This window comes from Heterodontus francisci, chromosome 38 (genome assembly GCF_036365525.1).
Source record: "Heterodontus francisci isolate sHetFra1 chromosome 38, sHetFra1.hap1, whole genome shotgun sequence".
NCBI lineage: Eukaryota > Metazoa > Chordata > Chondrichthyes > Heterodontiformes > Heterodontidae > Heterodontus > Heterodontus francisci.
In genome coordinates this window covers 16,561,913-16,577,187 of record NC_090408.1, presented here as the reverse complement: position 1 = coordinate 16,577,187, position 15,275 = coordinate 16,561,913, and the positions used below count along the sequence as shown (strand labels likewise).

General features: G+C 44.0%; 1 protein-coding gene across 2 annotated transcripts in view; it reads left to right on the top strand.

Annotated features, from left to right (window-relative positions):
- Positions 1-8,515: 8,515 nt before the first annotated feature.
- The window catches only part of LOC137352397 (transmembrane 6 superfamily member 1-like), a 58,045-nt gene continuing 51,285 nt past the window's right edge, over positions 8,516-15,275 (top strand). For both annotated transcript variants that reach the window (XM_068017736.1, XM_068017735.1), the window contains exons 1-3: positions 8,516-8,980; positions 13,359-13,462; positions 13,582-13,679. In XM_068017736.1, the coding sequence (XP_067873837.1) occupies positions 8,889-8,980; positions 13,359-13,462; positions 13,582-13,679 (294 nt within the window). In that variant the 5' untranslated portion in view covers positions 8,516-8,888. The remainder of the gene's footprint in view (positions 8,981-13,358; positions 13,463-13,581; positions 13,680-15,275) is intronic.

The following is a 15,275-nucleotide window of genomic DNA, read 5'->3' as shown; positions in this document are numbered from 1 at the left end:
TTCTCATCTCCGTCTTAAATGGGAAATCCCTTAATATGAAACTGTGCCTCCTAGTTCTAGATTTCCCCACAAAGGGAAACATCATCACAGCATCTATTCTGAGAAGCCCCTTCAGAATTGTATATGTTTCAATAAGACCACCTCTCATTCTTCTAAACTCCATTGAGTATAGGCCCAACCTGGTCAACCTTTCCTCATAAGAAACCCCTTCAGCCTATGGATCAACCTGGTGAACCTTCTCTGAACTGTCTCCAATGCAAGTATATCCCTCATTAAATAAGGAAAACAAAACTATAAGCAGTACTCTAGGTGTGGTTTCACTAACACTCTACAGTTGCAGCTAGACTGCCCTGCTTTTATATTCCATCCCCCTTGCAATAAAGGCTGGCATTCCATTTGCTTTCCTAATTACTTGCTTTACCTGTATGCTAACGTTTTATAATTCATGTACAATTCGCTGCACTACAGGAAAGGTGATTAAGCTAGAGAGGGTGCAGAAAAGATTCACAAGGATATTGCCTGGTTTGGAGGACTTGAGTTATAAAGAGAGATTGGATAGGCTGGGTCTGTTTTCTCTGGAGCGTAGGAGACTGAGAGGGGACATGATAGAGGTATATAAAATTATGAGAAGCATAGATAGGGTAAGTAGCCAGAGTCTGTTTCCCATGGTAGGGGTGACTAAAACTAGAGGGCATAGATTTAAGGTGAGAGGGAGGAGGTTTAAAGGGGATCAAAGGGGTAAATTTTTCACACAAAGAATAGTGGGTATCTGGAATGAGCTGCCTGAGGAGGTGCTGGAGGCAGGAACAGTAGCGATATTTAAGAGGCATCTGGACAGGTACTTGAATGAGCAAGGCATAGAGGGGTATGGAATTAATGCAGGCAGGTGGGATTAGTTTAGATAGGCATTATGGTCGGCATGGAAGCTGTGGGCAGAAGGGCATGTTTCTATGCTGTACGACTCTATGACTCTATGCATGAGGATACCCAAATCCCTCTGTACCGCAGTATTCTGCAGTCTCTTTCCATTTGAATAATCTGCTTTTCTCTTCTTCCCACCAAAGCGGACAACCTTAATTTTCCCACAGTATACTCCTTCTGTCAAATTTTTGCCAGCTCATTTAACCTATCTATATCCCTTTGCAGACTCTGTGTGTCCTCCTCACAACTTGTTTTCCTACCTATCTTCGTATCGTCAATAATTTGGCTACAGTACACTCGGTCCCTTTGTCCAAGACATTAATATAGACTGTAAATAGTTGAGGCTCCAGCACTGATCCCTGTGGCACTCCACTATTTACAGTTTGCGAACCTGAAAATGACTGATTTGTCCCAATTCTCTGTTTCTTGTTCATTAGCCAATTCTCTATCCATGCAAATAAATTATTCCCGTCACCATGAGCTCTTGTGCAGTAACCTTTTATGTGGCACCTTATTGAATGCCTTTTGGAAATCTAAATACACTACATCTACTGGTTCCCCTTTATCCACCCTGCTTGATACATCCTCAATAAATGCTATGAAATTTGTCAAACACGATTTTCCTTTCACAAAACCATGTTGACTCTGCTTGATTGTATTATGATTTTCTAAATATCCTGCTACTACTTCCTTAATAAAGTATTCCAGCATTTTTCCAATGACTAGGCTAACGGACCTAAAGTTTCTTGCTTTCTATCTCTCTCCTTTCTTGAATAGAGGTGTTGTATTTGTGGTTTCCCAATCCGCTGGCGCCTTTTCAGAATCTAAGGAATTTTGGAAGATTACAACTAATGCATCCACTATCTCTGTTGCCACTTCTTTTAAGATCCTAGGATGTAGACCATCAGGTGGCAGTGAAGGAATGGCGATATAGTTCCAAGTCAGGATGGTGTGTGACTTGGAGGAGAACTTGCAGGTGCTGGTGTTCCCATGCAGCTGCTGCCCTTGTTCTTCTAGGTGGTAGAAGTCACGGGTTTGGAAGGTGCTGTCGAAGCAGCCTTGGTGCATTGCTGCTGTGCATCTTGTAGATGGTGCACACTACTGCCTCTGTGCATCAGTGGTGGAGGGAGTGAACTTTGAGCTGATGGATGGAGTGCCAATCAAGGGGGCTACTTTGTTCTGGATTGTGTTGAGCTTCTTGACTGTTGTTGGAGCTGCATTCAACTAGGCAAGTGAAGAGTATTCCATCACACTCTTGTATTGAGCCTTGTAGATGGTGGACAGGCTTTGGGGAGTCAGGAGGTGGGTTACTTGCCACAGAATTCCCAGCCTCTGACCTGCTCTTGTCACAGTATTTATATGGCTGGTCCAGTTAAGTTTCTGGTCAATTGTGAATCCCAGTATGTTGATAGGGGGAATTCAGCAATGGTAATTCCTTGAAAGTCAAGCAGAGATGCTTAGAATCTTCCTTGTTTGAAATGTTCATTACCTGGTTACCTGGCATTTGTGTGGCACGACTGTTACTTGCCACTTATCAGCCCTAGCCTGAATGTTGTACAGGTCTTGTTGCATGCAGGCACAGATCTGAGGAGTTGTAAATGGAATGGAACACTGTGCAATCATCTGTGAACATCCCCGCTTCTGACCTTACATAAGAGGGACTGTCATTGATGAATCAGTTGAAGATGGTTGGGCTTAGGACACCGTCCTGAGGAATTCCTGCAGCGATGTCCTGAGGCTGAGATGATTGGCCTTCGACTACTGGGTATGACTCCAACAAATGGAGAATTTCCCCCCGATTTCCATTGACTTCAATTTTGCTGGGGCTCCTTGATGCCACACTCGGTCAAATGCTGCCTTGATGTCAAGGGCAGTCACCCTCACCACACCTCTGGAATTCAGTTCTTTTGTCTTGTTTGAAACGAGGCTGTAATGAGGTCTGAAGCTGAGTGGTTCTGACAGAACTCAAACAGGTTATTCATGAGTAGGTGCCTCTTGATAGCACTGTTGCTTACATCTTCCATCACTTTGCTGATGATTGAGAGTTGACCAATTGGGTGGTAATTGGCCTGACTGATTTGTCTTACTTTTCGTGGACAGGATATACCTGCGCAATTTTTCACTTTGTCGGGTAGATGCCAGTGTTGTAGCTGTATTACATCTTAGCTAGAGGCACAGCTAATTTTAGAGCACAAGTTTTCATCACTACAGCTGGGATGTTGTCAGCCTTTACAGCCATAGCCTTTACTGTATCAAGTGCGCTCAGCTGTTACTTGATATCATGTGGAAAGAATCTAATTGGCTGAAGAATTGCATCTGCGATGGTGGGAACCTCAGGAGGAGGCCGAGATGGATCAAAGACTCACCAATTCTGGCTGAGGATGGTTGCAAATGTGTCATGCTTGTCTTTTGCACTTGTGCTGGACTCCGCCATCGTTGAGGATGTAGATGTTTGTGGATCCTCTTCCTGCCGTTAGTTGTGTAATTGTCCACCATGTGACTGGATGTGGCAGGACTGCAGAGCTTTGATCTAATCTGTTGGCGGTGAGATCACTTAGCTCTGTCTATAGCATGCTGCTTCTATATAGTTCTGCATTGTAGTTTCACCAGACTGGCACCTCATATTTAGGAATGCCTGGTGATGCTCCTGGCATGCTCTCCTACACTCCTTATTGAACCAGGGTTAGTCTTCTGGCTTGATGGTAATGGTAGAGTGAGGAATATGCCAGGCCATGAGGTGGCAACTTGTGGTTGAATATAATTCTGCTGCTGCTGATGATGATTCACAGTGCCTTATAGATGTCCAATTTTAAGCTGCTAGATCTGTTCTGAATCTCTCCCATTTAGCACAGTGCCACACAGCATGATGGAGGGTTCTCAGTGTGAAGACAGTACTTTGTCTCTGCAAGGACTGTGAGGTGGTCAATCCTACCAATACTATCATGGACAGATGCATCTGCGACAGGAAGATTGGTGAGGACGAAGTCAAGTAGTTTTCCTCATTTTGTTTTTCTGAGCACCTGTCATGAACCCAGTCTGGCAGCTATATCCTTCAGGACTCAGCCAGCTCATTCAGTAGTGGTGATACGGAGTCACTTTTGGTGATGGATATTGAAGTCCCCCACCCAGACTGCATTCTATGCCCTTGCCACCCTCAGTGGTTCTTCCAAGTGGTGTTCAACATGCAGGAATACTGATTCATCCGCTGAGGGAGGGTCTAGGTGGTTGATGCTGAGTGCTAATATTTGAGCTTCCTCCCAAGATTTTTTAGGAAGAGAATTTCCAAGTTACCCACAAATCAAATTCTGCATTCTTAACATAGAATTACAGAATCTTATAGTACAGAAGGAGGCCATTTGGCCCATCATGATTCTGCTGGCTCTTTGAAAGAGCTAAGGCATTATCAATCCTCTGCTCTTTTCCCATAGCCTTGCAAATTTTGCAATTATGTATGCCCTGAATGACATAGGATGTCACAGGGCTGACAACTAGCCTTCACCTAAGGCATAACACACTGGTGAACTATCTGGGATATCTGTCAGCATTTCCTGACTACTCTGAAACATATAAAATACCACACTGTTAAACTGTTACATTCTGGCTAAAACTAGTAGATTTGTTCACAAATAGGTTAATTACATAGAAACAGGAAAAACAGAAGTTAATGACGGTATGAATAGTAAATAATTAGGAATGACTCAATGTTCAAAGGTTTTAAGTATTTTTTGCTTTATTTGTTCCTGAGATGTGGGCATCGCTGGAAATGCTAGCGTTTATTTATCCCTAATTGCCCTTGAGGTGGTGGAGAGTCACCTTCTTAAACCGCTGCAGTCCACATGGTGTAGGTATACCAACAATGCTGTTGGGTAGTGAGCTGCAGGATTTTGACCCAGCGTCAGTGAAGGAACGGTGATATAGTTCCAAGCCAGGATGGTGTGTGGCTTGGAGGGGAACTCGGTGGTGTTCCTATGCATCTGCTGCCCTTGTTCTTTCAGGTAGTAGAGATCGCGGGTTTGGAAGGTGCTATTGAAGAAGTCTTGGTGAGTTGCTGCAGTGCATCTTGTAGACGGTACATACTGCTGCCACTGTATACCATTGGTGGAGGGAGTGAATGTTTAAGGTGGGGGATGGGGTGCCGATCAAACAGGCTGCTTTGTCCTGGATGGTGGTGATCTTCTTGAGTATTCTTGGAGCTGCACACATCCAGGCTAGTGAAACGTTTTCCATCACATTCCTGACTTGTGCCATGGAGATGGTGGACAGTCTTTGGAGAGTCAGGAGGTGAGTTATTCACTGAAGAATACCCAGCCTCTGACCTGTTCCTGTAGGCACAGTATTTACCTGGCTTATCTAGTTATGTTTCTGGCCAATGGTGACCCCCCGCCCCCAGGATATTGATAATGGGGGATTCAGCAATAGTGATGCTGTTGAATGTGAAGGGGAGATGGTTAGATTTTCTCTTGTTGGAGATGGTCATTATCTGGCACTTGTGTGGCGTGAATGTTACTTGTCACTTATCAGCTCAAGCCTGTATGTTTTCTAGATCTTGCTGCATGCGAACACAGACTGCTTCATTATCTGAGCAGCAATCATCAGCGAACATCACCTCTGACTTTATGAGGGAGGAAGGTCATTGGTGAAGTGGCCGAAGATGGTTGGGCCTAGGCCTAGGGGTGAAATTGGATAGTGCTGGCTTGCAAACCTGTACTATGCACAGGGAATGATTCATGTATTGGAACAGGTAGGGTCAGGGCCTGCTTGATATTGGGCCTCATTCAAATTAGATTGGTGAACTGCAGACATCTGTTGCAGCTTGCTGGCAAAGCGGGTGTAGGTTTCGGGCCACTACGGTGCCGGCAGTGGTCCTGAGGTAGATGCTTGTGGGAAACGATTGATAGGGAGGGGTGATCAAGAGGGAAGGAGAGGTGATCAGGAGTGGGACAATTGGGAGGGGACAAGACGATCTAGAGGGGGCAATTAGGGGTGCTAGCAGCAGTCTTCAGGATTGTTATAGAGCAGGGGGAGCACTCCTGCTCGACAAGTTAATGCTTTCTGTCTGCATCCACTTAGTCTTGCATGGAACATGCATGCTAAATCTCTCAGTCCTGCACAGCTCACCTGACCCAGGACAGCTATAGCCTGAATAACTGTGTGGGTGACTCTGTACCCTTTCTGAGGGCAACTTGCTGAGCCCCTACATAATGTCACCAGTGAACACCATAACCCGGCTCCTCTGGAGCAGTATCGGCTTTGCTCTTTTTCTTAGTCTGAAGCCTATTTACTGTACAGGCTACACATACTTTGCCGCACTGCTTGTTGGAGTAGGGCATCTCACACCATACCCCATTAGTTAGATCTTTTCCTGCACCCTTCAGCTCAAAACCTTTTGGCACTATGCTGGAAGTGCGAGCTGATGACATCATGGTGAGGGCAAAGGTGCATCTGGAAACTTGGTGAACAATGAGACCAACAGTCTATCTCCTTAACCAACGGGTTTTAAGGAATGAGAAAGCAACAGAGGAATGACTGAGAGTCAAATCAGGTACAGAGAGGGAAAGAAAGACTGGATTAAGACAGAGAGGAAAAAGGGACAGAGAGGAAAAGTAAAAAAACGATTAAAACATTCAACATTTGACATTTTTAAAATCTCTAGCAATAATTTACCATACACAGTACTGAAGCTCAACAGTTTAAATTGTTTCCTTTCTGGAGAGATCAATTGTCATTGCATTAGCAATTATCATGTCATTATAAAGGTACTTACACTATTAATTATGAGCCCTAACTTTCTGCAGCAAGCTTAATGACTAAATAAAGTACAAATCTTGCAGATTATTAAAAATAACTTGGAGATTGAAGGTTAGATGCTGTTTGTGCAAAGCAAGCAGTGGATGGCATGAAGCAACCAGCATGTTATGGAGATTCGCAACTCACTCTTATCTCTTAATCCTCTGATTTGCACATTGATAACAGTAAGTGCTGTTAACAAGCCTTAATCCTTCCAGGACAATTTGCTCCATTAACATTGAAACCATTCTTTTCCAGTGAATCACACTGCAACAGTATTAAAAGTCCTGCTTCTTTTTCACATCTGAAACAGACTCTAGACATAATGTGGACAAAAGCACATCACTCACTCCCAGAATACAATGAATGTCCCTTAGAGACACCAAATATGTGCACTGGCATCAGGCTGCAATTGATCCTTTCTCAGGATTGGGGCATTGTTGGCAAGGCTGGCATTTAAGGCTTACCCCTAATTGCCCTTGAGAAGATGGTGGAGAGCCACCTTTTTGAACTGTAGTGAGATTATGTGGTGAGATTCTTCTGTTAGGTAGGGAGTTCTCGGATTTTGACCCAACTGCAATATGTGCCCAAGTCCCTTTGTTCTGGACACCCCCACCAGCGGAAATAGTTTCTATTGTTTTTTTTTTCATTCATTCGCGGAATGTGAGTGTCGCTGGCAAGGTCAGCATTTATTGCCCATTCCTAATTGCCCAAGGGAATGTGGTGGTGAGCTGCCTTCTTGAACCACTGCAGTTCATGTGGTATAGGTACACCCACAGTGCTGTTAGGGAGGGAGTTCCAGCATTTTGACTCAACAGTGAAGAAACAGCAATACAGTTCCAAGTCAGGATGGTATGTGACCTGGAGGGGAACTTCCCTATTCTATCAAATCCTTTAATTATCTTAAACACGCAATTAGATCACCCCTTAATCTTCAATAATGAAAGGGAATGCAAGTCTAGTCCTGGTATTATTCTAAAGAATCTGCCCCCCCCCCCCCCAAGGCTGATATATCCTTCCTAAAATTCTCCTTAAAATTGGAGCTGGATTGTCCAAGGGTGATGTTAGGGAGCCTTTCTGCATTTAAAGGGAGTGGAAATCTCTTTACGAAAAAAGCTGTTGAGGCTGAGGGTCAACTGAAAATTTCAACACTAAGATTTAGATGTTTGTATTAAATGATCTGGAACCAAGGCAGTTAAATTGAGTTAAAATCAGATCAGACATGATATAAACAAATAGGGAACGGGCGGGGTGTTGAATGGCATACCTCGTGTTCCTAAGCAAATTCAAATTCTTTCCTAACTGGACCGATTCCTCAAGGAATTTTGCTATTTAGAGCATATCCCCAAAATGTATCATTTTAAATTTGAACTGCATATGTCACATATAACCTTGCCAACATCCTTCTCCGTCACTGTCTTGTTCCCTAATTTGGTCTCATCAGCAAAATTTGACATACATAAAATACTGACATGATTTTGAAGGGAGAGACAATTAGAAACAGTTGCCTAAATAGGAAGGCGCCTTTCTCGACCTACAAGTACCTGTGACTCCAATCAAGAAGGGAGGAAAGCGTGCAGAGAGATAGGACCAATTTTGGTTTTAACTTTAAAACGGTGACGCCACGCACAGCTTCTTTAAAACAAAATGCATGCCAACTATCACTGTCAAATGCTTTTCCATCCTCCTAACTACACTTTGCAACAAAACACACACTGGAGAGAGGAACCCAAAGCTGTCCAGTGCGTTAGTTTGCCCGGGCTGTGACTGACAGCTGGGCGGAGCGCTGACGTTCAGGGTCTGGAGCCCTGCCCAGTCTGTAGCTGGAATGTGATTGTGCATGGGGATCAGAGCCAGCAGCTTGTGTGCAGATCCTCCATCCTGCAGAGAACCGGTCCCCAAGACAACTACTGGGCTTTCGTCATTTAATAATACTATCATTATTTTGATGCTTGCTGTTTGAAGCCTGGGTGAAAGCAGAGAAAGGCAAGAGGAAGTTGCCGTTCTGTTTGGAAGGAACAATACTCTCACTGACTTCCCCTTTGTGATAACCTTGACAGGAGCCAGGGAGAGTGAATACAAATACTGGAGTCCCATATAACGGAATTGCAGCAGAATAGTTTCGTAGAATAACGAAGAAATTGCAGTTACGTCTGATAATTTCAATTTCTGCAAAAAAAATGACCGCTTCCTCTGCCACTAGGGTCTTTGTGTTATCTCTCGTGTCAATTCCAGTGACCTATCTGTTTAATTTCTTATCCACAAACAGCAGGTAAGTTGGTGCTGTCTTCTATCTGTTGTCCACGTACAGTATTGAAGTACAGCAGCATTGAGGAAGTGATATTGTTAAAAACCCGTTTAAAGCCCCAGATGCAGGAAGGTTGGGTAGTTTTTCTGGCAACCATGTAACTAGTTCAACATTGTTTAAGCAACAGTGGAACATAACAGGCGGCTGCAGTGAAAAGTGAGCGCTCCCAATTGTGCCCATTACCATATTGGCTGGCATTTGTAATCTGGTTGATTAAGTAACACGCAGGGCCAAAATAAAATTGCTTTGTATTTTTTGCATTAACAGCTTTTAAAAAAAATCTGATTACTGCTGTGTCGGATATTCCTTGCTACTTACTTTGTTGCTGCCAGCTGGAATTTAAGAGTCTGCGTTGTATGTGACAAAAATACACCTATATCTGGAATATTACATCATTAGTATGAGGCTCCTTCACTTGATGAAAGACTGTTATCAGTGCTTCTGTGTTGCACATTTGGATAACTTCTGCAATGTACTATCACTACTGAAACAGTCTCTATTAATAGTACAAACATTATTTTGTAAATAATTGTATCACTAACATGATTCTGGTTAAGTGTGGGATTTGAACTCTTACCAATTTTTTTTTAGTCCTGTACCGATAATTTTTCCCCCCACTTTTCTGGAGACTTCTTTCCTGTCCCATCTCGGGTGGAGGTAAAAGAGTCCATAGCAGTGCACGAAGAAGAGCAGGAGAGTTCTTCCTGGTGTCCTGGCCAATATTTATCTCCCAAGCAACATGGCGAAAGCAGATTATCTGATCATTATTTCATTACTGTGTGTGGGATCTTGCTGTGCACAGATTAGCTGTTGCATTTCCTACATTACAACAGTGACTACCCTTCAAAAGTATTTCATTGGCTGTAAAGTGCTTTGAGATGTCCTGAGATTGTGGAAGGTGTTGTATAAATGCAAGCTCACTCTCTCTCTCAAAGGTGTTGGCAGTTTGTCCTGGTATGGTTTGACAGGTGTTAGTTGTTTATTTTATTTAGAGATACAGCACTGAAACAGGCCCTTCGGCCCACCGAGTCTGTGCTGACCAACAACCACCCATTTATACTAACCTGACAGTAATCCCATATTCCCTATCACCTCCCTACACTAGGGGCAATTTACAACAGCCAATTTACCTATCACCTGCAAGTCTTTGGATGTGGGAGGAAACCGGAGCACCCGGCGAAAACCCACGCAGACACAGGGAGAACTTGCAAACTCCGCACAGGCAGTACCCAGAATCGAACCCAGGTCCCTGGAGCTGTGAGGCTGCGGTGCTAACGACTGCGCCACACTGTGTCTTCTGGGTTCTTATCCTAGTGGACATTGAGTCTTGGCAGGTAGCTTGCAGAGGCATAAAAGCCAGGTTGCTCCTGTCCACATCTGAGCTTCCAGCAGCGTTCACTGGATAATGATCTGGAGCCCGGGCTCATTTTCCCATTGCTAGCTTAGGGGCTCTAAGTCAAATTGTGATCTTCCAATTGCTGTTCTGGCTGAAATTACCTAATGATAAACAGGGATTGAACTGAGGATCGTTGGGACCCATAAGGTTCCGCTGTTTGTTATCTTAAGGAGCAGGTGTGTTGATGGAGCTTTTAAATATGTAACTTAAGTTGCAGAAAGGGAGACAGTGGTGTAGTGGTAATGTCATCAGACTAGTAATCCAGAAGCCCAGGCTAATGCCCTGGGGAAAGGAAATGGGCTCAAATCCTAGTATGACACCTGGTGCATTTAAAATTCAATTAATAAATTCAGCGAATTAATAAGTTAATAAGCCAACACAGGGTTCTCCGCATCGCCTCTTGTACAGAAAGCCGCCCAATTTAGTGCCAATCAGGCAGTTAACTTGACGGATGATTAGGACCCTGTCGCTGGAAGTTCTGGCCTTAGTGCTGCCGGCCAATCAGAGGCTGGCAGCTGCAGCACCACCGCAGAGGTGGTGGTTGCTGCTGTAGCTGCAGTAACCAGACGCCGAGGAGCGGCGCTGGAACCAGGCTTAAGGTAGGTCAGGGCGGGAGGGGTCTTGCAGGGTAGGGGGTGCGGCGGGGTGGGTGGGGGGGGGAGGGGTGTCAGTAGCAAGGAAGGGGATGCCCATCAGCGGGCTATCCCCCATCTCGATGCCAGGTTTCTCGTTCAGGTATTAAATGCCTTTGACGAGGGAACCCCCCCCCTCTCCCCCTCCCACCCCCCACACCCCCCCTGCATCTGTGAAGCAGTATATCGTGCCATGCGTCCTGTGCGGTGACAGGGCCTCCAACTGCATGGGTGGTTGTGGCTGCGGCAGGGAGAGGCCCTTAATTAGGGATTAATTACACAGTTAAGGGCCACAATTGGCGGCAGGGTGGGAAGGCTGTTCACAGGAGGCAGGGTGGTGGTGGGAGTCCCCTCCGCCGCCATCCCACCCGATTTGTATGCTGTCCGCGCCTCCAAACACGCCTCAGAGGAGAGCATAAAATTCGTCCCCCAACAGTCCCTTTGTGCATCGTTGATATTTTGATGCACTATTATTAAACTGCACTGAACTTGCATTTATATAACGTTTTTCACGGCCTAATGAAGTCCAAAAGCACGTTATACCAAATGAAGTACTTTTGCAGTGTTGTTACTCTTATAAGAAGTATGGCAGCCAATTTGTGCACAGCAAGCTCCCACAGACAGCAATTTGATAATGATCAGATGATCTGTTTTAGTGATGTTGATTGAGGGATAAATGTGGGCCAGTACACTGGGGTCAACTCCCCTCCTCCTCTTTGACGTAGTGCCATGGGATCCACCTGAGAGGGAAGATGGGGTCTCAATTTAATGTCCCATCTGAAAAACATCACCTCTGATAATGCAGTACTGCACTGAAGTTTGTGAGCTGTAAACGGAATTAAATCTGCTTTCGAAATGGAAGGATTGTGTAATCAGGTGATGAAAACGTGTTTCTATTTCCCTATACTACTGGACTAAGTTTGACGATTGGGTTCCTAAAAATTCCATTGTCCACACATTAACTTCTAAATTCTGCAATAATCGAATTTAAACATCATATTTTCCCTTTTGACTGCCTGTCCGTGAGAGCCTTCTGAAGGTGGTGCCTCATGGAGTATAGTTCTATAGGAAGCAATCCCATGTAACTTTTGGCCAATCATCATGTGAGACTCTGAATAATGAGTGTTTTACCATGGGAATGGTCAGAGCTGAGCCTGTTTTGATCCTGTTGTGCAATAGTTGGGATGTCCCAGATAGTGATGAGGAGAGGTAGTCCAGGTGGCAGTTTTTTTCCCCTTCCCACTCGAGCTCAAGGGATAGTGGGGCCAATTGGCATCATCTTTGCTGCTATATTGGTTAAGATTAGATAACTCAGACCATGTATGTGGGACAGTACCACACCATATGGTGTTTTTATTTGTGACTCCACAGTACAGTGTCCACTGTGGCTTAGTTTTTTTTTAACTCATTCATGGGATGTGGGCATCACTGGCTATGCCAGCATTTATTGCCCATCCCTAATTGCCCTTGAGAAGGTGGTGGTGAGCTGCCTTCCTGAACTGCTGCAGTCCGTGTGAGGTAGGTACACTCAACAGTGCTGTTAGGAAGGGAGTTCCAGGATTTTGACCCAGCGACAGTGAAGGAACGGCGATATAGTTCCAAGTCAGGATGGCGTGTGGCTTGGACGGGAACTTGCAGGTGCTGGTGTTTCCATGCATTTGCTGCTCTTGTCCTTCTGGTTGGTCGAGGTCGTGGGTTTGGAAGGTGCTGTCTAAGGAGCCTTGGTGCATTGCTGCAGTGCATCTTGTAGATGGCACACACTGCTGCTACTGTGCGTCGGTGGTGGAGGGAGTGAATGTTTGTGCATGTTGAACAAGTTGATAGCATTCTCACATGTGAGTCAGAAGGTTGTGGCTTCAAGCTCCCACTCCAGAGCCTTGAGCACAATATCTAGGTTGCCTCTCCACTGAGGCAGTGCTGCACTTTTGAAGGTGCTGTCTTTCAGATGGGACATTAAACCAAGCATCCGTTTGCCCCCTTGAGTGGATGCAAAAGGTCTCATGGCACCATTTTGTAGAAGAGTAGTGGAGTTCTACCTGGTGTCCTGGCCAATATTTATCCTTCGACCAACATCACTAAAAAGAACAGATTATCTGCTCATTATCACATTGCTGTTTGTAGCACTTGCAGTGTGCAAATTGGTTCCTACATTTTCTACAATTACCACAATACTTCATTGGCTGTGAAGCACATTTATATAGGAGACATTCAATGGTAGCCTTGGGTCCTCGAATAAAAATCAGACTCTAACAAAATATAAAATAAGATGAAACTTCTTTTTAAAACTAGTTGACTTTTATTTTTACTTTGGCAGCCCCTACACAATCCTCATTATTGCATTGTTGGTCTTGATTTCTATTGCAATAATGGCATTTTTGCTGGTCAAAAAGAAACCGCCGAAGGACCCTTTATTCTATGGTGAGTATTACTGAATTATGGTGAAAATAATCATATACAAATTCAATTGAATTACGTATTATTTGGAAAAACCCTGAAATAGATCCTCTGATAATTGTGTACTATTTTCTTCTTGGCAGTTTATGCAGTATTTGCATTTACCGGTGTAGTGAACCTCATTGTAGGACTTGAACAAGATGGACTTATTGATGGATTCATGACCCTTTACCTGAAAGAGGTAAGCAAAAGCAGTGTGTATCCTCTGCAAAAGGATTCAGGGGTAATTTTGACTTGGGCGATAGTGTGAAGCTGCCAATATAGACATCTCTCCCGATTTTCATTTCCAAGAAAATGAAAACAGTATCACCCAAAGTCAAAATGACGTTTGGACTTTGGGAAATCAGTCATGTCTGCAGCACAATCGTTAGCTGCTAGATTAAGTCAAGAAGGATCCCTATCCAGTGGGGTTACTACTTTGGGAGTGGTGACCTATGATAATATGGTGGCCACTAAGTTTAAAAAGCAAAATTACTTACTAAAGATGTAATAGTGTTCAGAATTCGAAATGCATCTATAATTCCCCCTATTCTCCCTATTTAAATTGTATTCAGTGTGCCATTTGAGTAGAGTTATCTTTAGTGGTGGAAACAAGCATTTTTCCAGTGCTGAGCCAGACTTTCAGGTAATGATGACCTTCAGGAAATAATGTCTGTCTTTGCTTGTTAAATCTAGCAATGAATTATGCGAGGCAGAGAGAACTTTTATTTCCTTCATGCTTTGAATAACCTTGGATGAAGATTTGTTTTGTGCTATTTTTAGGGAAATCAAAACGCATGTATAAAAATAAATTTTGCCAGAAATAATGAATGGAGGAAGCCTTTTCATATTTTTCAGGCTTGGTCAAACAGGTAGGGTTTAAGAGGAGTTTAAATGAGGTAGAGGGGTTTAGGAATTCTAGAGAGTGGGGCCTCAATAGCTGGAGGCCATCAATGGTGGGTGACAGAGGTGCACAATAGGCCAATCAGAGGAAGGGAGAAGTTTTGGATCAGGTGCTTAAGACTGGGGGAGTTACCAGAGATGGGGAGGGACAAGACCATGAAATGATTTAAATACGAAAATAAGAATTTGTGAACATCAAGGGGATATGGGGATAGTGCGGGAAAGTGGCATTGAGGTAGATGATCAGCTATGATCTAATTGAATGGTGGAGCAAGCTCAATGGGCTGAATGGCCGTCTCTTGCTTCCATGTTGCAAAACTTAAGACATTCACTCCCCTCTTCCCCGCCTCCCCTGCTCTCTCCCTCTCTTTCCTTTTTTTTTGCTCATTTTCTCTTTTCCCCCCCCCACATATTATCTCCTTACCTCTTTTAATCTCTGTGTCTCCAATTTCCCTGCTAAACTGATTTGCATATTGGTCTGTTGTGTGGACACATGGCAGTTACATTCTGTCACATCGCAGCTGGCTGGAGCCCAGTGTTTCTCGGGAGACCTCTTCACAATGATCCTGGTGAATCCTAGCATTAGATATTTGGGGTGTCCGAAATCCATGAACAACAAACTGTAGGTTCACTACAATTGCATTTGAAAAATAATTTCTTCTATGCTAATGAATATCTATATCTGATAAATATTTGAAGCAGAGAAAGATGCAGCGTGTGGAGAAAAAGTCAGACCGTGTGATTTGTTCAGGATTGCTTCAGCAAAGATCTGGAATAGACATAGTGGGCCGAATGGCCTCCTTCTGTGTTCTAAAACACTTACGGTTCCTTTGAATGGAAGCCTGCTTCTGTTGTGTTGACAGTTACTGATATTTTTCAGCTTGACTTCAACTCT